The following is a 26,723-nucleotide window of genomic DNA, read 5'->3' as shown; positions in this document are numbered from 1 at the left end:
CTGGTGCCAAATTCCTGTTATTTCTCATAGATTCAGTTTGTTCAATTTAAATTTAATTTGCTCATTTCTGCAATTTACAAGGTCAGTTGCTGAGATGTATAAGCAAATTTAGCGGGATTTCTTTGTTCAAGAGAGGCGGTGCTAAGTGAAATGATCAGAATAAGTGAACAATCAAATGATTTGATTCTATTTAAGACCATAAAATCTGTTTGGATATATAGAGAACATGAAATAACACAGTCTGAAAGGAGTAATGAGATCAGGAGAACAAGCCCCGCAATCCTTCCATTTGATCACATTGTAGTAATCATGCAATTTAGTCCATACGATGTGATTATGTGGCACATTCATTTCACCAACAAAAATAAATCTTACAAAATATTAGTTCATTCCATTTCAACTTATTGCCTAACAGCTCAATATTATCAAAATCATGCAACTCATTTAAGATGTACAACATTAACTTGATCATCGATATACTTAATACATAAATTTTACCCCAAGAAATAAATAAGGCTGCTATTCGTCTCTGCTTCTGTATAAGAACAATTAGCCGAGAGTGGAAAATTTTGCCCGACTTAGAACCACTTCTGATGTCAGAATAGCAAAAAGCTCCCGGGTGGGCGAATCAAAGTGCCGTTAAACATCATTGCGGACTTGGGTACCATCTTTTAAGATTGCCAATTCTGAAGCCAAGGCAATGTGATCACTACCCCATTTCTATGTACAGAATGAAAAGTAGAAAAAATATTAGAAGTCAAGGTATACATTCCAAGCCACAATATGCAAGATCAGGGCAATCTATTAAGTATCTTATTATCGATAAGGGGAGTCCATCTCAACTATAATCATTTTTGGTCATATGTAAATATAATGTGCTGAAACAGGGCCTTGATAAACAGGTATTAGTGCACCATCCACCCAGACAGTCTAAAACTACTGATACTGAAAGGACGTGGCTAGTCATAAACTGAACATAGTTCATATTGAATCTTAATTCAAGAAGACTTGTAATAAAGGCCATAAATAAACCTATCAACCTGCAAATTTTCACAAAAAACCACAGTTTTGTTACCTTTGTTGGAAATCCAGGAGTCCATTCCATGGCATGTTTAGGTATTGGAGCGAGAACTCTGGTTGTCTGCAAACCTTCGGACCGCCTACACAACAGATCAGGAGAGATGTATATTTCTATCAGCTGCTTTTGCCCAGAGTAACGCATGCAAAAAATGCAAAATCAATTTTGTTGACAGCTACTTTATACTGAAATTTTCATGTCATAACTCAGCAATGAAAGTATTGATATGCAAGAATATCGCAATAAGATTTTTCAATTGCTATGAATTCGGAATATAATAAGCAAAACAGTGGTTGTAAAACTATAGCACAATCAGCACCTACCAAATGTAGTCAACAGTGCCCAAAAAGCATCTATTATAACTGGTCACCAGCGGCTCTCCATTGGGGTCTCTGGTCCCTGAAGAATCCTGTAGGCATGACAAAAGTGCAAATACAATAAGTTAATATGAAACAGGAGCAAGTTTAGAAGAAATATGGAAATGCAACGCGTGGGAAGCTTCTATTATATGAAAGGTAAGCTTCTATTATATGAAATGCATGAGTCAGCTGATCATATAAAAAAGAATGGACAGAAAATAAAATAAGATGTGTAAGAATCCTTGTCTGGAATTTACCATAGCTTCAGTATATGTGCTCCTGAGTGGTAAAGGATGCTCCAGGAATGTGCACTCTGAATTTCCTGTTGCTGTCTCTATGTCCATTGGGGTCCAAAATGAGGGGTTATAAGTGGTTCTCTCAGCATTAACATATTCAGAAGCTGAGCTTGAAGACAAGTCACCATCCACTTCATTGCTTTCTGCAAGCAGCAAGTTGGAAGCAGATTCTGATTCCTCAAACTCATATGATTTTTCAATATTTGATTTCATTGATGGACCAAGATCAAGACTCACACCTTCTTCAGTGTTATAAAAGGATGATATGAATGCCGTGTCATCTTCCATATTTTCATTGCCTATGGTTTTATCTACCTCATCAAAGAACAATTTCTCTAGTTTTTCTTCTAGTGGAAAGTCAATGTTGGCGGATTGATGTGATTTATCTACTACTATAGAGGTTGATGAGCTGTTCAATTTGTCATTGGTGAGAAGCTCATCAGATGGTCTTTCTCCACACCCAGTATCAGGTTCTTCAAAAGAATCAGAAACTGGATTCTGGCTGGATAGTGGGGTTGAACAAATTTCTTCGTTGAGAATATTTGTCGACTCAAGATCTATATTGACCCTGGAAGAATGATCATCTTCCTGGAGAGACGTCGAGGAGCATTCAGACTCCAATTTTCCATTTCCTTCAGGAAAATGTAAGCTGGAAATTTTGCTTGATGATTCTTGCTTTGAAGTAGTGACGGCATCTGATACATGTTCACTTGATGCTCCTTGATTTGAACTTGGGACAGTATCCAATACATGTTCTGTGCATCCCAAACCAATTGTATTAGAATGAATTGCATAGAGAGCTAAGGTCAAAGTACAGATGTCAATTATCTCATCATTAATGATTTAAGCGGATCATACCTTCACTATAAGTAGGATTTGACTCTTCAATGTTTTTAATTTCACCAAAAGTCTTGCAATGATCAACAGCAGTATCCTGTACATCCCTTCTTGCATATGCATCACTCTCCTTATCATGCTGCACATTTGTCAGAGACTTATCAGGCATATGCGAAATAGTGTCAGAAAATTGATTCTCTGAACTGTTACTCTTGGAATCTGGATTCTGCATGTCTGACAAAGAATTATTTTGTTCAATATTAACTTCCTTGTCACCCCCATTAGATGCGGTCTGAACTGAACCATTAGCAGATCTGTCACAGCATTGTTTTGTAAGATTTAGCTTATATTTCTTGTGAAATGCAAGATCAACTTGTTTCATCACAAACACAAAAAAACATAAAAGCCTACCTTGAATTAGGACCATAAAATCTTGATGCACAAATTACAGCAGAAGCTTGTCCTGATACCTTATTCCTATCTATTCCAGACAAATCTAACTGCAAAAATATCAAGATCTCATTTTTGTTGTTTTGGCCGTGTCAGTAATCAAAACAGAATACAGTAAAGAACTAGAGCATATACCTTCTGTTCTGAGATATAGTTGTACAAAGGACTCTGAGACAAGATAAAGAATATTAATGTCATAAAACCTGTAACACCATACAAAATGACAATGATAATGAATGAGAAGAGATAAGAGAAAAAATCACCTTAGGGGTGCAATTAAAATCGCCACAGATAACAACAGGAGCATTATTCCAGAGTTCAGAAACAGCTTTAGCCCTATCAATTAGCACTCTGACCTGTTGAAGCATATATAGATGAGAAAGCATATACAAGAGGAATTTAGAATCATATTTTCAACAAAGCAGCAGCTAGCAGAGTCAACTATGAAGAACTGATATCACAAGTTCAAATAGAGACTGAATCAGAGATAAATGAGATTGGATATACTTTTGAGTGTTCACAGAAGTTCTGCTCACACGACACACATATTCATTGTTTCATTAAATTGCATGTTTAAGGGACCTTAGCTTGCATTGACTGAAGGATAGTTTGATAATGAATAATTGCAAGAGATGCTTACACTAATGGGTCTATAGGTGGTACAAATAAATATAGCTTGAGGCATTATAAAAAACACACACTAAGATTTAAGACATGACAGTCTTAATCTATATGCTGGATGTCCAGACTCCACTTAGAGGAACAAGGATTAGTTGTTGCTGTAGTAATCCATCCAAAACAGAACACTATCACGTAAAAGGAGGGCTTCATCAAGATGGGAAAATAGAGTATTTTAAGGTATAAAATGGAAAATTAAAGTTAATTGGCTGAAAGTTCAATCCTGAAACTAGCATGGTAAACATTTAGAACTTCAAGGTTTCAGACAATTAAATACAACAATAGCAACAACTTCTTATCCCATTAGGTAGGATTGGCTACATAGAATAAATGACACTATTGGATATAATAGAAATTAATAAATGAATAAGAGCCTATGCAACAAACAGTAGTTACCTGGCCAAGCTTAATTTCTCCTCTATTAGGATTATAAAGCACATGAATGTTACAAACCACAACTTTACTTGAATCTTTTGTGCTGTAGAATATTACAAATATGTTATAAACATAAAAAAGAAAAATAAACCTAAAAAAATGAATAATAGCTAAAAATATCAAAAGAAGGAAATCCATAAGGTTATGAATGCCTCTAGTCAAGTGAATAAACTTTGTATTTATCTTGATATATGATTAAGGCTCAAGTCAAATAACCTTCAGTCAACAAATTAAACTACTGTGGTATACTGGTATACTGTATACAAAGGAATCTACAGTGCCATAATTATCATACCTGAATATCTAATACCAACATATTGAACTCTGCTGAGACTTAACACAACTAGGCTGATGATATTGCCACTTCTATTTTTGATAATGCCACTTTACACATGATTTTTTGAATAGCATGTTTGCATGAATTTGTAGAGTGACATTATCAAATTAGGAGAGCAATATCCATTTTCCCTTAACTATTGATTAGTATATATCCAACGAAAAATAGGAGGCTGAAGGCTCTTTCTTCCAGTATAAATAGAACTCGACATACTTCCACTTACTCAAAAACCAAAAAATATAATAGGAGAAAAGTTCAAAGTCATGTAGCCAAAAAAGGGGGAAATCACCTTGACGGGACAGATCCATTTTGAGTTTTGAACTGTTCAAAGGAGTAGAATACAAATAAGAATTACAAGAAAATTAATAAAGGAGTGAACATTTAAGATAAATAAGGATTCTCAATTTGTTTTAACAGAAATTGAACTAGGCAAAGCAATTACAACTAGAATGCGAATACAATATACCTCTAGTACACATATCTGTGCAACATTATCTCTAAGTCCCAGCTTATTAAACTCAATGCATTCTTCATATAACAAATTGAACCTATAATCAGGATAAATGTGATTATTAATTACTACATGAAGAAAATTACAAATAAAATTGATGGATCCTCTTTCCCACTGCCCAACCCACATACATCAAGGGGCATTAAATAAGTGCAAAATGGACATTGGAATCAGAAGGAACAAGATCAAAACTCCCTAGAAAATAGAACAGAAAATACTCAAAAGCATAGAATTAATTAAGGTGTACGAGAGATAATGGCTTATATAATAGAAAAATGTGTATAGTTTGATACTGCAAGACCCCAGATTATGCATCATAGTACCCCACACTCTTTCAATTTAGGAGTGCATTTTGGCTATACCATTTGAAATTTGGAGCTAATAAAGTTGTATACTATGAGCCAAATAAGGTTACATAAGTATACCCAATAAAAGAACTGCAAGAGATAATTATGAGTGGCAAAAAATTAACCTAACAAAAAATGAAGCATACACAACTTTGGAAAGCAAAAAACAAAATAAGAAGAGCATTATTGCAAAGCAGAGCTGTACAGAACCTTGATGTTCGCCAAAAGATTGCACATCCATCAACTGGATTGCCTGTACGCATCTATAAGGAGACTGAAATGCTGTTAGACTTCTTTATGCACAGAATTTTGAAAAAATGGTGTAAAAATCAAAATAAGGATAATTACATGATGATGTTGAAGTTAGTCTACCACAGGTTACTCGGTTACAACTTGTTGATTTTAAAACTATGTTGGACATATTTTAGAATCTTGCTCAATCTATCAATTAAATGATATGAAGCAATTGAACATGGATGCTTATCGAGTGAAGCATACTTCTTTTGGTCTTAACTATCTAAGAACAGAACTTGTACTCTACATGATCATAGAACCCCATAGGACAAATTTGAGAGTGACCTATTTATAAACAAAATACCACATTATCTATAAAAGTAAAAAATAAAAAAAGAAACCTCAACTAAACCATACAAGCAAATCCTGAAACAAATCAATGCTTATAAGAAATGGTACAAGCTGTATTGAACAGAAAAGTTTTAACAATATGAATGCTTAAGACAAATAGCTTCTAACCGACCTTCCAGCAGCCACTGTAGCCCTTGAGCTTCAACTCCTCGGCCAACTCATCAAATCTGTCAACCTCCTGGAAGTGATAAATATGAAATCAGAAGTTAATACTGTTTCTAAATCTATATCAAGTGCAGGCTTGCAGGACAGAAGGAACAAAAGACCCAAAGACACAAATTCAGTAGTAAGTGAAATTTCAAATCTTGTTTGAATTAGATGTTGAATATATGATGGAATGTTAATCTCAATATCTGCCATCAACAATTATATGAAAACATGTGACTTCCAGGTAAAACATATGTGGTTCATAGAATTGTTACAGAAGAAGAATCAAATCTTACAGAAGAATATGATCACAAAAATGTTATTCAGTAAGCAGTAAGCATTGCGGTGTAATAAACAAGTTACAACAGAATGATAACCTGTAAACACATGATATCAGCTGACCACAAACCAAGCTCAAAAATTAGATTCTTCTTTCTCCACTGCCAGTCCAATATGTGTCGTGGTATGTGGAAGTAAAGTTTACTCCGGTGGTCCAAAGCAAGGTAGTCAGCCAATATATTATAGGACACAATTATAAACCGTTCTGTCGAGCATATGGGAGGGTTAGAGAAAAGAAAAAAATATGTTATATTAGCCTGATGATGTTACAGGAAAAATAAATTGTTATATTATAGGAGCAACGAAGTGCAGGAAAGTAATACTGTCAAATTATAAATTCTCCTCTCATCAAATAACGGTCAAAGCATTGCAAATTTTCATTTTTTGAAAACTTTTTAAGTTTTATTGTAGCATGCTTTTAGCTCCACCCTAAATCATAACAAAAGATAAAAGTAGTGAACCTTCCAATGCTCGTTCCTTTGTGTTTGATTCAAAACAAAACTTGTTGGTTCAGATAACATTTGCATCTCAAAATCACAAGCTAAAAAGTGCCATGCTTTGAAATTGTTGAAGGTTTGATTTCTGAAGAAACAAACTTTTTAACATGCTTGCTTATGCTTCTTTCACAATAACTTCTTACAAAATGAGAGAAAAAAAAAAGTTTTCTGCAGATTGACGCAGCTTCACTTTTTAATCTCAATGTAAGTAATTGCATTCTCATTTCTCAAGATTCATATTCAGGTTCTGCAAGCATGAACCACTTCTTCCTAAACCCTAAAATTGAACTTGCAAATAAAGTCAACAAATCACTTCTAGCATAATATTATGAAGTTACCACAATGAGGAGGAGGCGGCGGCGCCGTTGCAAGTTCCCACCCTCGATAGTCCGGGGGCCGTGGGCGGAGATTCTGCAGCGGACGAAACGCTGGCCTGCGGTGATCATACTGCGGAGGCGGTGGCCGAAACTGCGGCGCAGGGTGGCGAAATTGACAGTTTTGAAGCTGAGGCGGCGGAGGAGCCCTATTATAAGACTGATACTGAAGCTGAGGCGGCGGAGGAGCCCTATTATAAGACTGATTCTGAAGCTGCGGCGGCGGAGGAACCCTATGATAAGACTGATTCTGATACTGCTGCTGCTGCTGCGATGGTGTTTGGTTCGAGAATCTTCCTCTCTCTCCTCGCCGGAGTCCCAAATTGGTGTCGCGTACTGACCGGAAGTGATCGTCGCCAGTAACGTTCTGTCCTCTCCCACTGGAGTAGGAGCGCCCAGAGAATCCTCTCCCACGTCCTCGGTACTGCACACACAAAGAGAGAGAGTTAGAATTAAAGAGCGGATTGATGTTTTGTTTACTATGTAATTACGAGAGAGAGAGAGATTGCACATGGTGGCACGAAGACATAATTAAGGTGGTAGTGGTGGCAGCTGTTGAGGTGGCGTCGGCGAGCAGATGGTTCGGCGAAGGAGTGCGTCTCATTGTAGGAGAGAGGAAAAAAAAACAGGAGAGTAGAGAAGGGTGCAAGCAGTGTTTGCTAGCTGGAGCCTCGAAACATGCTCAATGGATGACACGTGGCTCAACCAATGTTTTTTTAGTTTAATTATTACTATTTATAGTTATATCTCTATATTTTTTTATTTTTTAATTGAATCTTTATATTGTAATTTGAGGATACTTCTATATTTTTAAAACACCAAAAAATCTTTGAAATTTTGGATTTAAATTCTCTAAAATTTAAATTTTATTCTATAATGTAAATTGTGATCTTTTATTCGTTTCTCTCTCATATTTATTTTTGATTTCACCTATAAAATTAATAATAAAAAATTACACTGAAATTCAAACTTTATATTATTCAAATCTTAAAATTTTGTCCCAAAATCAAAGAATCCTAGTCCTAAGTTCTTCTCGGAGCTCCCATCTAGCCGCAGTTTTCCTCCGTCGTGTTCTGGTGTCGTCGTCCGTGGTGTGGTTGTCGTCCGTCGCTTGGTCGTCATCTCTCTGCGTCGTCCACAGGTGTTCTACTCTGCTCGTCCCTCGTCATTGAACAAGAAGGGCCTAATCCGCCAACAACCACTGGAGGCTGGGGATTTTCGAGGAGATGAAGCCTTGTGGTGTTAAGCCAAATGCGATTACTTTCACTACATTGTTGCCTGCGCTTTGTGATACAAGAGATGGTGGATAGGTATATTGCTCCCACGAATAATTTCATCTTCATGAAATTGCTGAGTGGCCAGTGCAAGTGTAGTGACTTAGATGCAGCTAGGGATGTGTTGAAAGGGATGATAAGGTTGAGCATGGGAAAAATGGAAGGGAAAACCAGATGTTCTGATTGCATGTGTTAGAGGAGGTTCAAATGCCATGAGATTTTTTCATTAATTTGTCGATGATAAAGATGTTAGACTAATTGGCATGGAAGCTGCTGGATTTGGCTTAGACAGTGACAAGCATATTGCGACATTAACAAAGGGAGAAGTTGGGGTTCTGCATGGAGCTTTGAGTTATCTGCTGCAGGATGATGATGGACAAATTGTTGAGCCTCACTCGATTAGTGCAGGATAATTCATTTGACCCATATTGTGTTAAAAGTTTCCTTGTGTCAACTCAGATTTATGTAATCGCGTCTCATAAAATTTTTGTGCAGCTTAGACTACCTTAGTGTAAGACCTTAACATAGCTTTTTGAAAGATATTAGGCGTGCCGAATATTATAGCAACACTGATGAAGAAGCACTAAAAGGTACGATAGCATGAATTTTTTGCTTCATCTAACAAATTGTTATACAATTATGTATAAAAAATATTTCTCCCCTTTTTTCCTTTTGCTTTGGCTTACACTATGATTATTAGTTCATTAGTTGAACTTATTTCATATGAGAATGCTAATTCATTTTTCGATCACTTATTCCAAATATATATTACTATTATTTTAGTAATCTTGAGTTGTCTATTACTATTATTCTGATCTCTTAAGAAATTTGTTCCAACTATATAATTTGGTCCGTCTTATTTTCTTTTTTGGTTTTAAAGTTGAGAAGTATTACAGGATTATATCTTGATCCTTATTAGTTATTTTTTCTTTTAGAATTCAAGAATTGTTCTTTATTCTGATCCACAATTGATATTCTTTTTTACTAACTCTGTAGTCTCATGTATCATAATAAAGGACATTACTTCTTTTTATACAAAGTTATTATATAGAACTGCAATATTTCTGAAAAAAATAGAAAAGAAGAGAAATACCAAAAAAATATAGGGATACAAGTAATTTTATATTTCACTAAACATTTAATGTTAATAGGGACTAAATTGAAAAAAAAAATTACGGTATAAAAATCCAATTAAAAAGAAAAAAAATGATTGAGACCTAATTAAAAATTCAATAAAATTATAAGAACCTACAGAATAAATTTTTTTTTTGTTAAACTGCTAATTTATCTATTAAGTGTCAGCTAGATTGATAGATTTATTTTATTGGTGTCTTGTTTTTTTTAATAATTGTCAAGGAATATTTATAATTTTTTCATTTTTATAATTTTTTATATTAACTAAATTTATTATGTAAAAGTTAAAAAATATTAGTAATTTTTTAATTTTTTTTACTGTTGCTTAAAAAAATTGTTAAAATATTATATTATTAAGATTATATTAAATTTTAGGTGTACTCAATTTAAATTAACTATCATAATTGATATAAATTCATTATTATTAAAGAAGTGCATATTTTATTTTATAATAAATAATAAAAAATTTGACACAATATTTTATTTGAAATATATAAAAAAAATAAAGATATTTATGTCAACTAACCAGAAAGATATAACACTAAAAATTCAAAGTTTAATATTTTAGAATAACTAGTAACAAATAAATAATACTAATAACAACAATCAACAATATTATTCTTTTATATATATATATATATATATATATATATATATATATATATATAATAAAATCTTAAACGACTTTTGATAATTATCCAAAAATCAATGAGACTCTCAAAAATTTCTGTCAATCTTAAATGACACTTATTAGACAGAAGAACTGATTAACATATTATGTAAATATGCTCCATTAACTTACGAAAGAAATCCTTAATAAAAGTATTAACCAGTCTCATAAAATTAAAGATAAAAAATGATTTTTTTTTTTTTGCTGTAAGACTCATAATCCTTAAAAAAATTTATTAAAAATAAAGTTGGATATTTACTTTTTTTTTATAAAACAAAAATTGACATCATTGTCTTAAATCTTCATCTTAATCTTTATAATTTCCAATTTTGGTTTCAACACTTCAATTTGATTAGTAAATAATACTCTATTAATATAAGTTAAAAATATGATGTGTCAAATTTTTTTTTTTTTGAACAAAAATAGGTCAACACATTAAGGTGGAGCAAGTAGGAATAAAGAGCACAACAAAACACCTGACACTAAACACAAATAAAAAGGTAAAATCCGTTGTTATCTCTGACATTGCCATCAACAACCAAATGGATCAACACCACACCAATTTCTGTAGCTAAAAAATGACCTACGCTTAATGTCTTCAACACCTCTGAACTCTGAAATATTCTGCTATTTCGTTCTAACCAGATGTTCTAAATAACCGCAAAGTAGCCTATCAGCCATTTCTTTTGCTTAGACTTACAACCTGGTACTCTAATCCAATTTTCAAAAGACTCTTTGACAAACCCCAGCATGGTCCAAGCTCTATCAGCACATGTTAACCAAGCACACCACACCTGCCAAGTAAACTCATAGCCAAAAAACAAATGATGCACAAATTCGATATTCTTTTTACACAAAACACATATATTATCATTATGATGAATAATCCCAAGTCTACTCAGTCTCTCTTTCATATTGACCTTTCCTACTAAGACGAACCATACAAAAAGTTCAACTATTGGAGGAACCAAGCCTCTCCATATGGTACTAGTGAGTTAGTGGAAAAAATATCTTTTTTGTTAAATTTTCATACAACTGTATCCTCTCTAACAACCGATAATTTTACAATCCGTAGCCGATCATGAAGTTGGTTAAGCAACTCTAACTCCCATTAGAATAATTCTCTCCTCCATTCGAAGTTCCATACCCAATCTAACCCATCCCAAAACTCACATTCCTTATTACAGATCCTTGTTGGTTTGAAACAAAGAAAAGTCTTGGAAAACTATCTTTTAAAGAGGCACTTTGTAACCAATCATACTCCCAAAAACGAATACGTCTACCATTTTTCACCTCCATAGACAAACCACTAATCATCATATCTCTCACCTGTTGCTCCTAAATATTAATCTGGCAAATATCTTTCCATGGACCTCCTCTTGACAGTAAAAGTTGTTTTGACAACATTAAAGTTGGGTTCAAATGATTATAAGAACATACAACCTTCTTTCACAACGGACAGTCCTCCTTTGAGAAGCGCCACCACCACTTGAACAGAAGAGACGCATTTGAGTAATGCATCCCCCACCCCCAAACCACCTAACTTCTTCGGAACTTGAACCACATCCCATTTCATAAGTGGTATACAATTATTCCCATCTTTTTTACTCCACAAAAACCTTCTCTGTAACCCAATTATCTTTTCTGCAACCGCTTTTGGCATCTAATATAAACTTAAGTAGTAAACCGGCAGGCTATTAAGAACAGATTTGACGAGAACTAACTTACCAGCTTTGTTGAGAGATTTAGCCTTCCATAAACTCAGCTTATCTTTCACCTTGTCTATAATCGGTTTTCAGGTCTTCACCAATCGAGGATCAGCGCCTAGTGAAATCCCCAAGTACCTGATAGGTAACGCAGCTTTGGTACATCCCAACAAATCACACATATTCTTTACCCATTCCTTCTCACAGTTTACTGAAATCAAGCTTGACTTGTCGAAAGTTAACACTCAGGACAGACATTAACTCAAAACAATGCAGAAGTCTTTTATAATTTATAACTGTCTATGTTTTTTGAGGGCAAAAGAAGATCGTGTTATCTGCGGATTGGAGGTGCGACAACTCTATGTTGTCCTGTCCTACCAGCAGTGGAGAAATACGTCCATTTCTTATCGCCTCACCCACCATCCTGTGCAAAATGTCAACTACAAGAACAAACAGAAAAGGAGAGAGAGGATCTCCTTGTCTGAGTCCTCTCTCTATCTTGAACGGCTTGGAGGGTGACTCATTAATCAACACCAACATAGACACTGTGGTCACACATTCCTTGACTCATGTCCTATATCTAAGACTAAATCTCATATCTTTTGTAGCACAATATCGACAAAGCTCCATCTCACTCTGTCGTATGCCTTCTAAAAGTCTAAAGAATATTATCTAAATCATTATTGACGGTTTATATTTTATATTATATATACAGTCATTTATTAGCCACAAACTTAAATTTTACAATTGATTAATCTTTGGCTGATAAACTAGAGAATATTATCAAAAAAATAAAAACAAAATCTAAATCGAACTTAAAAAGGAATATAAACGGCAATAAGCATGGTTTGGTTTTGCCTCACCGAGAGCCTTTTGAGCCCAAATCAGCAACACCAAAAGTGACTTACTTCTTCAATTCTGTCCCCAATTGATTTACAATGCAAGTAAAATTCTAGTAGCGGCAATTTAAGGGTTAAGTATGATTTTGGTCCCTAACGTAGGGGCTGAAAATTTTTTTCGTCCCTCGCCTTTTTTTTGCTCCAAAATGGTCCCCAAAGTTTCAGTTTGTTTTAAAACCGTCCTTCGGACCAAAATGCCCCTATCCCTTCTTCCCCAAAATTCTCCCTTCTTCCCCAAAATTATGCTAGGCACCAGCACCACCACAACCACCACCACCACCACCACCACCACCCCCCATCCACTGCCACTCCATCACCAGCATCCATCACACCAAAACATCAGAAAATTCAGAAAAATCAACATCAGAAAATCAGAAAAACCAAAACATCAGAAAATCAACATCATCATCGTCATCATCATCAAAACCCAGAATTTAGAAAATCCAGAAAAATCAAACAACAATAATACTCAGAATCAGAAAATCATAATCATCATCAAGAATCCAGAATCAGCAAGAAGAACAAGCGGCGGGCGGCGGACAACAGCTTGGCGGTGGTGTCGGCGGGAAGAAGAAGAAGAAGAGGCGACAACGGGCGGCGGTGCGGCGGTGGGGAAGAAGAAGAAGAAGAAGAAGAAGAAGAAGAAGAAGAAGTGGCGGTGGGGTCGGCGGGCGGCGGGAAGAAGAAGAAGAAGAAGAAGAAGAAGAAAAAGAAGAAGAAGAAGAAGAAGAAGGGTCGGCAGTGCGGCGGTGGGGTCGGCGGGCGGCGGTGCGACGGCATGGCGTCCCTCTTCTCTCCCCCCTCCACCCTCCCCCCCCCCCCCCCCCCCCCACCTTTCTCGGCCCCCTCCCCCTTTTTCTTTCTTTCTCGCCCCCCCTCTCCCACCCCGCTTCTGTATCCCCTTTCTTTCTTTTTTTCTTTTTTTATATTTATTTTATTTTATAATTTTTTTAATAAAGGGTAATTTGGTAATAAAAAATATATAATTGGTAAAAATGACGATTTTAAAACAAACTGAAATCTTGGGGACCATTTTAGAGCGAAAAAAAGGCGAGGGACGAAAAAATTTTTCAACCCCTACGTTGGGACCAAAATTATACTTATCCCGCAATTTAATTAAGCACTTAGGTAGTTCGGTTTTCAAACTTCCTATCAGAAATTATTGAAAGGCATAACTTTATGGCTAACATTATTTCATTCGGCATCATATTTTAGGATATATGTTAAAATTCTTAATTAAAAGTTTTTCATAAAAAATACAAAATATAAACTTTTAATATATTTATTAAAATAAGAAATTTAAAAATTTCTACTAATTATAATTTTAACCAATGGTGGGTGAAACTTATAAGGAATGGCTCAAGTATTCAAACAATATTCAAATTAAGAGAGTTTACAATAAATCAATAAATTAAATAAAAACTTAATTACAATAAATTCAACTGCCTTACATCAGATTATTTTCAAGGATCATGAAATTATCATTGCCCCGTGTATTGTTCTTGAAATGCGTTACATTCTGGTACACATGAAACTTTCATTTCCCTTTAAAACCCATGAATTACATGTACATTTGGATTTCATTTCTTGTAAATAATGTTCTAAATAGTTCTCCCTAAAACTATATATATAAAACCTCACAAAATAGCCTACATCATTGTCATAATTTATAGCCAAATTATTATTATTGCTATGGCTACCAATAATAATAATAATAATAATATTGTTAGTTATATATGCAAAAGAACTGTGGTTAGCACAAAGCCAATTGAACCGGGAAAATACATGACCTTTTCGGTTCTTGATAGATGCATGGAGGAAAACCACATTAGGATGGTGAACTATTACCAAAGTTCATCAACATCAATAGGGGAGGGAGAATTTGGTAAAATGACAAAGAATTTAAAAGAAACATTGTCAGAGATGCTAAACTATTATCCAATGGTAACTGGAAGGCTAGTGAGGGATAGTGAAGAGAAGTGGAAGGTGAAATGCAATGATGCAGGGGTGAGAGTGGTGGAGGCAAAAGCCAAAGGGAGTGTGGAGGAATGGTTGAAGAATGTGGATAGTGAAAAGGAACAGATGCTTGTGTATTGGGAGGACATGTATCATAAGCCTTATTATTGGTCAACTTTTTATGTCCAGGTTAGATTTTTTTATTTTTTTATTTTTTGGGGCTCTTGAAAGTGTTATTGATCTAGTAAAATTATACTGATGAATTCTAGATTAAATATGTTATGGTGGATAGGTAATTATGTAAGTGTTATTAAAATTAAAGTTGTATTTTTATATATATTTTGATAACATTTTTTTAATTAATATTTTTCTAAAAATGTTGTTTAACAATAAAAATATTATTTTAATTTCAATAATACTTTTTAAAATATTATAGCCATCATAGTCACTGTAATACAATATTTGTTTAGATGTCATTATGTTGTTAGAAAAATATCTTTTTTTAATAATTTTTTTAATATTTTTTTTTTATTTTTCCATGTGTGAAAAAGTTTTAGTAGTAAAAATATTAAAATAATAAAAAATATCTATTTTTAAAAGTTATAATTTATATATTTTTTAAAATATTTTTTTATTAAAAAATATTTTTAATATACTAAATAAATAAAAGTATTTTTATATTATTGTATCCAAATATAATTGTTACATAAAAATATATTTTTACGTGAGATATTTAAAAAATATATATATTTTTTAAAAATGTTATTTAAAAAATATTTTTTTTTATAAAAGTTCCCCCAAATTTTATAGTCATGCTAGAAGATTATCTATCTAAAAAAAATTTGAAAGAGTATAAAGTTTGTTTAAGATATAGGAAATAAGAAATATAGAGATGTGTTATGTTCAGTTATATGGTATGGGATATTAGGTAAATTCATAAGATTTCTAATATCAAGCATGTTTGGGAAACATGAACAAGTTTTTTGTTTCTTTCAAAAACAAGTAGAAAATAATTATATTTGGATAAAACTTTGAAAATATACTATAATCGAAACTAATAATTTTAAGTTAAAAAAAAGCTTATAAACAAAAACAATATGTTCAAGTTTATGATTATAATCAAAATCTTAATATTTTTAAATTGTAATGATTTCACCATTTTAACTCGAAGTATCTTACAAACAATAATTTTATATTATTTTTGTAATTATACTATTTAAAAATAGTTTCTTCTTTTTCTTATATTCTAAACACAATAGGTTATCTTAAACCCACTTTTCAACTAATTAGAATATTGAAACATCCATAAATTGATTGTTTATTTTAAAAAGTGATTATACATATAAGAGATATCAAAATAAGTGTAATTTTTTAGTACACTTAGGATGTTACTGATACCTTGTAATAAACTATTTTTTTTAATATTCATTTCCATTTTTTTTAATTTATTTTGTCATAAATCTGACTCTCTTTTTGCATTTGTTTCTGTTTTTGAAGATAACTGAATTTGAAGAAGGAGGATTAGCAATTGGCCTAAGTTGTTTTCATCTTCTAGCAGATTACACTAGTGCAACCAACTTCTTGAAGGCTTGGTCTGATATTTCATTAGGCAAAAAAATTACTGTTCTTCCATTATTCCACCCTTTACCTTCAACAAGAAAAAGAATTTCCAATCACCATCCCTATTTTGAATTAATCAACCACTATAAATCCTCAATTGAGAGACCCATTCCAATAAAAGAACAAAAGAACACTATTATATCACTGGGCTTCTCACACCAAATGGTTAATGCTTGCATTTCTAAGGCCCAATTTAATGGTCCATCAGGCCCAATAACAATGACTCCTTTTGAAGCGCTAGCAGGCCTGTTTTGGGCTTCAATTAGCAACATCAAGGGATTACAAAATGGGCTCATTGACATGTCTATATGTTTAGATGCAAGAAAATTGTTGGGCCTGGACTATGGATTCTTTGGAAACTCAATGATATATAATAAGGTCCATGCCAATGGTAATTTAGAAGGTAACAAATTTGTACAAGCTACAAGGTATATAGGAGAAGTTGTAGCAAAAATGGACAATGAGGGAATAATGGACCTAATTGAGTGGCTTGAAAAAAATGAGATGAATTCACCAAGAATGATCAACGGTCCTGATTTGATTTGTGTTAGCTTGGAAAATGTAGAGCCTTATTTGAGTGTGTTTGAAGATTGGTTGAAACCACTTAGGGTTTCATGTTACATAGAGCCAGTTTTGGGTGAAGGACAGGTTTTGATCCTCCCAGGAACACCAGAGGAGGGTCCTTTAAGCAGGGTGGTTATGGTGACACTTAAGGAAGATGAGGCAATCAAGCTTTTTGAAGATGATCTCATCTCCCAATTCTTTCCAACTATCTTCATGAAATGTTAATTAAATAATTATGTTTTACATCCATGCATATATACCACATGTAGTAAGATAAACTTCGAATAATTCTAGTCCTTAAAATTGTGATTATTAATTAAAATCTATGAAATATTTACATTTTGTGAAACTGTACTATTCGATATTTATTTGATATGCATGTATTAAATAAATGTTTTTTATGTTTAACTGTGTCTTTATAAATAAAAAACTTTTTTGATATGTGTGAATATACCCAAATATAATCATATGTTGATGTGTCTAATCTTAATCTTAAATATCTTAGTTGATATGCTTAAAATGAGTTTAGAAAGAGTAAGCATTAATTAATAAATACTAATATGAAAATTTATCTAAAATATTTTACATAATTAAAAGAGTATTAATTAAGGGCACATGTTAAAATTTTTATTATTGAAACTTTTAAATTTTTTACTTTAATAAACACACAATAAATAAATTGGAACCTTAAATTTTATATTTTTATGTAAAATATCTTATATAATAAGTTTAACATGTGTCTTTCCGGCTAAACTTTAATATAAAAAAAGATATTAAAAAAGTATTCTGTATTTTAATATCAATAAAAAGTTAAGATATTTTATAATCTATCTAAAAAATATTTGTATTTTATATATAGATGATGTGTCGTGTGTTAATGAAAATTTAAAAATTGAAATTTTAAATTCATATATTGAGAAATAATACACTAATAATACTCATCATCCCTTCTATTACTATATTTTTTGTAAGAAAGTAGGGATGGCAATACCACCCAAACTTACGGGTACACACTCCTTTCTTATCTGCTCGGGGCAGATTTTTAGTGGGGCGGATTTTTGTCGGGTTTAGGTAATACCCGCTCCTACCCGTCCCGCTATATATATAATATATATTATTTTAATATATAATATGTATAATATATGTAAAATAATTAGTAAATAATTAATAATATTGTATCATATTTAAATTTTTACTTTAATTTATGTTATGTATATGATGATGGTTATATAAATTTTGAAATTTAATTTTATTTATTCAATTTTAATAATTATAGGGCGGGTAGGGGCGAGACAGGTACCCGCAGGGGTGGATTAGGATTCAGCGTTTTACTACCTGCAGGTAGAAGTGGGGCGGATTCTATGCGAGTTGATGTACGGCGGGACGAGATTGGATAGAGCAAAAACCCGCCCCTACCCACCCCTATAAGAAAATAAGAAAAATATGAAAGAAAGGAAGAATCTTAAATTGGTTGGGCCCTTGGAGGTACTTTATTAAAAAGTGCTAGGGAATCATTACTTTTTCTTCATTTTTATTTTATATTTGAATTGACACTAATTAATTATTTATTTTTTCTACTAAAAATATTTACCTCCTAACATTTTTTATATATAATTTGTAATATGATAGTGATTATAGTAGAAAATGTATTCTGAACATAATTCTTTGAATTTTACTTGTATTTTACTCTTAAAATTTTAAGATATGTAATTTGATATTTTGAAGTTGTTAAATAATAGTATAACAAAAATTTTAATATTTTTTAAAAAATTATTAAGATATAAAATGTATCATATGACCCATAGTTTAGGGGAGTGAATTGCATGACGATTACATGCATCATTAGTTACGTTGGTGGCAGAACAATATAATGGCAATGCAGGAAAATAATGGAAAGAAAATTTGAATTTTTTGATAGATCAATATAATTATGCAACCGATTTTATAAGATCATCATTACATACAATTTAAACATTTCAATTTTCAAGTACATTATTACTAGCTAGACTAATCATCTGATCTAAATATATTAGAAAAAAGTATTAGTCATCAAAAGATATCGATAAACATACAGTTAATCATCCATCCTATATTTAATCATTCACCTTTCACCTACCCCATTTTTTCAGTTGCAAATTCATCGAAAATATGGTTGTTGCATCATATAAAATTGTTTCATTAAAAAAAAAAAAAAGCCTAGGGCCAGTAATTTTATTGCATTTTGGCCAGCATGTAACCAGAAAGGTGAGCCATTGAATGAAATTTCACATCAATCTCACACCATCAAATTATCATTGATGGCTAATTAATAGCTACCAATCCCAAATATTGTTGTCCCCTAGTATTGCTCAAAAACAAAAGCAACTAGCTAATAAAACGACCAACATTATTAATGAATGTGTGGTTCTTTGTCAAATGAGCATTGACCACGTCCTCACCCAACATCAATCTACTTTATTAATAATTTAAACGATATTATACCTTTTTTATGTTAAGAAAAAATATAGAAAACTAACTTAAGTTAACATTAGCTTTTTTTATTATAAAAAATTAATTCTATTGTTTTGAAGGATTTAGAACTTTAAATTTAAAATTTAGAGTTTAAATTTAAAATTTTAAAAAATAAATTATCTTAAAAAATTAGTTGATATTAACTGAAAAAAAATTAATTTTCTAATTAAATTCTACAACAATCTCAAAAAGAAACCCTGAATATTATTACTATATATACTTAACTATTAGTATATATAATTAACATTATTTGTTTATAAATTATTTGTCAAAGTGATGATATGCTGGTTAAAACACTACAACAAAATAATATTTTTGTAACAATTTTTTATAAATAATATATTTGGTTGTACTCGTTATCCTTATATGAAATCTCATAATACTAATTAACAAGTTTAATTTAAAGTCTTAATTAGCTGTCTTTTTGGAATATGTTAAGCACAAAGGCAACAAATACCTTCCAAAAGAAGGTAAAATAATTATCTCTAAACATGTTCTCTTTGATGAAACAAGTTTCTTTACAAATATCTTTTCCCATTTGAAGTGTCTGCTCCTACTAAGAAAAATTTTCCACACATTTATTTAACTTTCTCTATTTTACCTTCAATCTTAAGCAATCTTTGAATCCCAAAATTATTGGTTATAGATATATTTCTATAAAAGATATCCAAATGATGAGATTATAAATAGAATCTGTTAGGTAGTTTCACTTTTCTTGTTATATATAACAACCTCTTGTACGTAACTCTCTTTCACACCTCATCAACAAGAAGCGTTAAAAGAATCAACGTAAGAATCTTTTTTCTTTAGATTGTTTTCAACAACTCAGACCCATAAATATTATTAGTCCTTTCCTTTCAAACACAACTAAATAACTTTTCAAAAAATGAGATGAATTAATGAACCCAAATTTTAAATAACTTTTCATCAACAATTATATAACTTTTAGTTTATTCATAAGACACAGCAAAGCTATACGAAAATAACAAAATGTTTTCAAAACCTTTAAACAAACGGGGGCCTATGCATGTTTTTCTTGATGTTCGAAAAAGGTTTATGCTATGCTAGAATAATCATTCATTATTTCTTGTCTTTCCCATCTTTCATGGTGCTTTAATTTATAGATGCCGCTTAAGTATGCTTTCACTAATTAGAGATATATTTTTAAAGGAATGTTAGGAGGTAGCAACTTTTAGGATTTATAGCCATCAAATAGTTATCAATGAGACTTTTAATGGTGTGAAATTAGTGTGAAATTTCATCAAATGGCTCATTCTTTTTTACTGGTTACATGCTGGCCATAATTTGATAAAATTGCTGGCCCTAGACTTTTTCATATTTTTAATTCCATAGGAATAACTTTAATTTTTGGATTGCTTAACATATATGTAGATTCAACTTTACAGCCATTGGTGGCATCATATATATAGATTCCTTGTTATAGTAATACATATATAGAAAACTTTTGGGACGAGTAATTTTTAATATTTTTTACTATTATTTAATTAGTATAAATATTAAAATATTTTTAATAAATATATTTTATTAAATTTATATATATAAATTTTAAAAAATTATAAATATTATTAATTTATATGTACAAAATTTTAATAATATAAATGTTAATTATATATTTTTATATAAAAAATATCTATAAATATAAATATAAATTATTATTAAATAAATACTGACTAAAAATAATAATAAGTTATATAACATTATTTATAAATTTATTCTAGTCGAATAAGAACGCCGAATAAACATAATTAAAGAATTAGTTCTTCAGAATCGAACTGATAAATTTTTGGTGGTGGTATACATTTTTTTAATATCTTACATTTATATCGTTAATAACATATTTTACATAAAAAAGTGAATGTCTATTTTATTAGAGAAATAAATATTTATAACTTATAGCATTGACAATAAATAAGTATTATATATTAAGAAATAAATATTCAGAGGAATGAATATGTAAGATTATTACTTAAAATAAAAAAATGAAATACTTTATAAGTTATACATATTTATTTTTTAACATAAAACATGTTTATTAGTACCTATACCTTTCCTTATTAGTAAGATGAATAAAAAATAATTAAAGAAAACATATATTTAAAAACTAAAAAGCATTGGTGTGAATAATGTTAGTCACTTTATAGTTTCTTTATTTTTTTGTCCGTTATTAATTAAAGAATAATTAAAGTATTATTTTTATTTTAAATATTTGGAATAAATCTTAAAATTATTTTTAATATTTAAAATTATTTTATTTAAGTTTTTAAATTTTAAAATCGTCTCAATGTTGTTCTATTAGTATTTTGCTAACAAAACTAACGGCAGGACAACAACAACAACAAAGTCTTGTCCCACTAGATGAGATCGGCTACATGAATCAAACGATGTCATTGAGCTCTGTCATATATTATGTCTACAGAGAGACCGTTTATAAATAGATCATGTTTGACCATCTCATGGATGGTCTTCTTAGATCTTCTTCTGCCTTTCACCCTTGTCCATCTTCCATCTCATCTACCCTCCTGACTGGGTGTTCTGTCGGTCTTCTTTTTACATGTCCAAACCACCTGAGATGCGATTCTACCATCTTTTCCACAATAGGTGCTACTCCAACTCTCTCCCTTATATCTTCGTTTCTTATTTTATCCAATCACGTATGATCACTTATCCATCTCAACATCTTCATCTCTGCCACACTCAACTTATATTCATACTCCCCTTTGGCCGCCCAATACTCCGTACCATAAAGTATAGCCGGTCTTATAGCAGTGCGATAGAATTTACCTTTAAGTTTTAAAGGCACTTTTTGTCGCATATAAAACCAGATGCACTCCGCCATTTTGACCAACCTGCTAGGATTCTATGATTTACATCCTATTCAATCTCTCCATTGTCATGTATGATGCACTCAAGATACTTAAAACTTTTAACTTTTTGTAGGATATTTTTTCCAATTTTCACTTCTATACTAAGGTTTTCCCTTCTCAGACCGAACTTACATTCCATATATTCCGTCTTGCTATGGCTTGTGCGCAGACCATACACTTCTAGAGCTTCTCTCCATAAGTCCAACTTCTTATTTAGGTCTTCCCTTGACTCTCCCATAAGGACAATATTATCGGCAAAAATCATGTACCATGGCACAGGCTCTTGGATGTGCTCTGTAAGTACTTCCAAGACTAATGTGAAAAGGTATGGACTTAACAATGATCCCTGGTGTAATCCTATACCAATAGAAAATTCCTCTGTCACACCACCTTGAGTCTTCACATTAGTTGTGACCCCATCATACTTGTTTTTAATTACGCGAATATATGCAATCCTTACTCTCCTCTTTTCTAAAACCTTCCATAAGATCTCCCTTGGCACCCTATCGTATGTTTTTTCTAAATCAATAAATACCATATGTAGATCCCTTTTATTACTACGATACCTCTCCATCATCCTTCTTAACAAGTATATCCTTTTGGTGGTGGATATGCCTGACATAAATCCAAATTGGTTCTCTGTTACTTGTGTCTCTTTTCTCAACCTCCGTTCTATCACCCTTTCCCATAACTTCATGGTATGGCTCATGAGTTTGATCCCTCTATAGTTTTCGCAACTTTGTATATCCCTTTATTCATGTAGATAGGTACCAATGTGTTCTTTCTCCACTCATCAGACATCTTCTTTGACCTTAAAATCTCATTAAAAAATTTGGTTAACTAGTTGATGCCTTTTTCTCCAAGGCCCTTCTAACCCTCAATCGGGATATTATCAAGTCTTAGTGCCCTGCCATTTTTCATCTGCTTTAGAGCCTCTTTTAGCTCGACGTCTCGAATCCTTCGATAGTAGTCAAAATTTTGATCTTCTTCCCTTGTGCATAACCGACCAAGACTCGGAAGAGTCTTATGTCCTTCATTAAATAACTTGTAGAAGTAGTTCTTCCACCTTTCATTAATCTTCTCCTCTTGAGCTAGCACCTCTCCATCCTTATCCTTTATGCACTTAACCTGATCCAAATATTTCGTTCTTCTTTCACGGCTCTTTGCGATTCTATATATACTCTTTTTTCCTTCTTTCGGACCCAAAGACTGGTAGAGACCCTCATATGCTCTTGTTCTTACTTCACTTACAGCCATTTTTGTCTCTTTCTTAGCCGTCTTATAATTTTTCCAATTATCTGCATTGCGGCATAAATACCATTTTTTAACACACTCTCTTTTTATCTTTATCTTTTCTTATACACTCGCATTCCACCACCAGGACTCTTTGTCTCTTGGTCCTATTCCTTTAGATTCACCAGAACTTTCTTTTGCTATTCTTCTAATAACTTCTGCCATCTCCCTCCACATCTCTTCTGCGCTTCCATTTCCATCCCACTTTACCTCTTCTCCTACCCATCTTAAGAAGCTTCTTTGTTCCTCACGTTTCATTCGCCACCACCTCGTCCTTGGGTTCTTCATATGATGTCTTTACGTCAATTTTTGCTCAATGCGAAAATTCATGATGAGCATCTTATGTTATGTTGTCAAACTCTCTCCCGGAATAATTTTACAATTAGTGCAAAATTTCTGTTCGACTCTTCTCAACAAGAAGAAGTCGATTTGAGAGCTTGTCATGTCACTCTTATAGGTTATAAGATGTTCGTCTCTCTTTTTAAAACATGTATTTGCGATGAGAAGGTCAAAGATTGAGGAAAAATCCAAAATAGTTTTACCCTCGACATTGATCACCCCGAAACTATGGCCTCCGTGAATACTTCCATACCCAATCACTTCTCTTCCAACATGGCTATTTAAATCTCCTTCTAAGAAAATCTTATCTCCCGAAGGTATGTATTGGACCAAACTCTCTAGATCATCCCAAAACCTTATCTTGTATTGTTCGCCCGAACCCACTTGCGGTGCATAGGCGCTAATCACATGAAAAGCACCTCCCTCCACCACAAGTTTGATAGAGATGATCCGATCTTCCACCCTCTTGACATCCACTACGTCCTTCTTCCACTACTTATCCACATAATACTAACCCATTCCTATTCTTCAACTTTTCTGTATACCAAAGTTTGAAACTGGAAGTATCCAACTCCCTAGCCTTCACACCAACTCATTTTGTTTCTTATAGGCACATAATGTTAATCTTCCTCGTTGTCATGATATCCACCACCTCCATGAATTTTTCTGTTAGAGTGCCTATGTTCCATGTCCCAAATCTCAACCTTCTGTCGCTCCGACCTTTACTTTTTACTTTGTGAACTAGTTTATTTACCTTCGTCTGTTCACAAAAACGCGGGAACTCTTACTCATTTAACACTATATCCAGCCACCGATGCAGCGGCTTTTACTCATTTAACATTGTACTCGAGCTATACAGCGCATTGCTTTCAGACAACGACCTAGCTTTAGTGCAATAATGTCTTTGATTCATGTCATGGGAATTCAACTATGTTTTTATGTTGGTTATTGATGACCTAACACAACCCTCCTCCTTTATTCGAAGTTGGGACCGACTATGTACCGCAAGTATAACATAGGCAAAGTTTAACAGCAGGACAACATTAAAATAATTTTAAAATATTAAAAATTTAAATAGAACGATTTAAATATTAAAAATAACTTTAAAATTTATTCCAAACAAAAGAAAAAATACTTTTACTCTTAATTAAAAATGAAAATGAAGCCATCAGTGAGCAGTTCTAGAACAGTACGTGAGGTAACACAAGTACAAAATGTGATGGCATGCTATAAAATCATGAAACAAAATGTAAATTAATAATTTATGGTGGAGCATACATACATGAATTGAATCTACAAGTTGGAAGTTAGAACTCATTGAAAAAGCAAAGCCCCAAATATAAATAAAGCATGCACAATTGCACACACATACATTACGCATTGCTTTCATAATACCGTAATTTGTAGGTTTCTTCCAATTTTTTTTCTCTCTCTTTTATTTAATTTGTTGGTAACCTTCTTCTCTTGGCTTTTGTTGTGCTGTCATTATGAATGTGTGATAATGGATTAAGGTTACGTTTTGTATGGATGTGGCTGGATGCGTTGGAAGGTACTTGGCACTATCATCAAGCACACAAATAAGAAAATAATAACAATAATACTTTAGAAATTGGACTAGACATAGACAAGTTCAATAGCCAAATCAATTGAAACATTTGTGATTTGAGTCATTATTAGATCAGTTTGGTTTAATTTAAGACATTGGTTGCGAACGAAATAGTTAAAAGTTGAAAATACAAGTCAAAACATGGGTCATAAAAATATATATTTTTTATTTTAGGATTTTATGAAAATAAAATTTATTTTTTTATAAAATTAAATAAAAAACATTAAAATAAATGCAAAAAATAATTATTTCAAATCAAGCAAATATTTTTTAGAAATATAAACATACTACTTTATGTATATATATAGAAAAAGTATATGTAGACAATGAAAATACTAAACAATGTGAATAATGGATATATCGGATATTTTTTTTTTGGTTTACCCAAACGGTATCCCTCAACCCGACAGGTTAAGGACTATCTGTCGCGGATCTGAGCTCTATTTAAGGATCTGTCGCTGACCAATGAGTTGCTGCATGCACAAGGCATGGTTCGAACTCCCGACACTTGCTTAAGCGGACGAGTGAGTTGATCACTCGACCAACCCAAGTTGGTTGATATATCGGATATTAAATTCACTAGGTGTGCAGATGGTTATCCTAATATTGAAATTTAGGTAGATAATTTGAGGTATAGTGTGTTTTTACCTTATTGGGTCAATTTTAAAACTCATTATTTACATTATTTATAAAAATCATTGTCTACCTAGCAAAATCCATATATATATATATATATATATATATATATATATATATATATATATATATATATACCCCACAATGGCATCGACTATTTGTCCCAAAACCTAGTTCAATGGTGTATTTTTGTTATGATCCTACTTTTGCTATTCAAATAATTAATATCATATTTCTAGTATGAGATAATCCGTTGTTAGCTGTAAATATTATTTATTTATTCATTATAGATAGCATTTC

General features: G+C 32.2%; 2 protein-coding genes across 3 annotated transcripts; one reads left to right on the top strand and one right to left on the bottom strand.

The window, feature by feature from the left end:
- Positions 1 to 17: 17 nt before the first annotated feature.
- On the bottom strand, positions 18 to 8,012 carry LOC130932927 (carbon catabolite repressor protein 4 homolog 6). Of its 2 annotated transcripts, XM_057862392.1 has the most exons (17): positions 7,842 to 8,012; positions 7,295 to 7,754; positions 6,498 to 6,664; positions 6,086 to 6,151; positions 5,539 to 5,591; positions 4,937 to 5,018; positions 4,760 to 4,791; positions 4,095 to 4,176; positions 3,284 to 3,376; positions 3,156 to 3,188; positions 2,982 to 3,070; positions 2,592 to 2,884; positions 1,973 to 2,488; positions 1,695 to 1,876; positions 1,402 to 1,487; positions 1,076 to 1,160; positions 18 to 720 (listed from the first exon to the last, which is right to left on the bottom strand). In XM_057862392.1, exons 1-17 carry the CDS (start codon positions 7,932 to 7,934, stop codon positions 640 to 642), a joined length of 2,493 nt encoding a protein of 830 aa, XP_057718375.1. In that variant the 5' UTR covers positions 7,935 to 8,012; the 3' UTR covers positions 18 to 639. The 2 variants fall into 2 exon arrangements, with proteins under 2 accessions (XP_057718375.1, XP_057718374.1); XM_057862391.1 differs by having other exon boundaries at positions 22 to 720; positions 1,695 to 2,488.
- A 6,332-nt stretch (positions 8,013 to 14,344) lies between these two features.
- LOC130934785 (protein ECERIFERUM 26-like) lies at positions 14,345 to 17,378 on the top strand. Its single transcript, XM_057864320.1, has 3 exons — positions 14,345 to 14,376; positions 14,744 to 15,158; positions 16,467 to 17,378. The coding sequence occupies exons 1-3, from the start codon at positions 14,345 to 14,347 to the stop codon at positions 17,376 to 17,378; spliced, it is 1,359 nt and encodes a 452-aa protein (XP_057720303.1).
- The last annotated feature ends 9,345 nt before the right edge of the window (positions 17,379 to 26,723 follow it).

This window comes from Arachis stenosperma, chromosome 6 (genome assembly GCF_014773155.1).
Source record: "Arachis stenosperma cultivar V10309 chromosome 6, arast.V10309.gnm1.PFL2, whole genome shotgun sequence".
Taxonomy (NCBI): domain Eukaryota; kingdom Viridiplantae; phylum Streptophyta; class Magnoliopsida; order Fabales; family Fabaceae; genus Arachis; species Arachis stenosperma.
The sequence above is the reverse complement of the archived record's forward strand: the minus strand, read 5'-3'. Positions and strand labels throughout refer to the sequence as shown.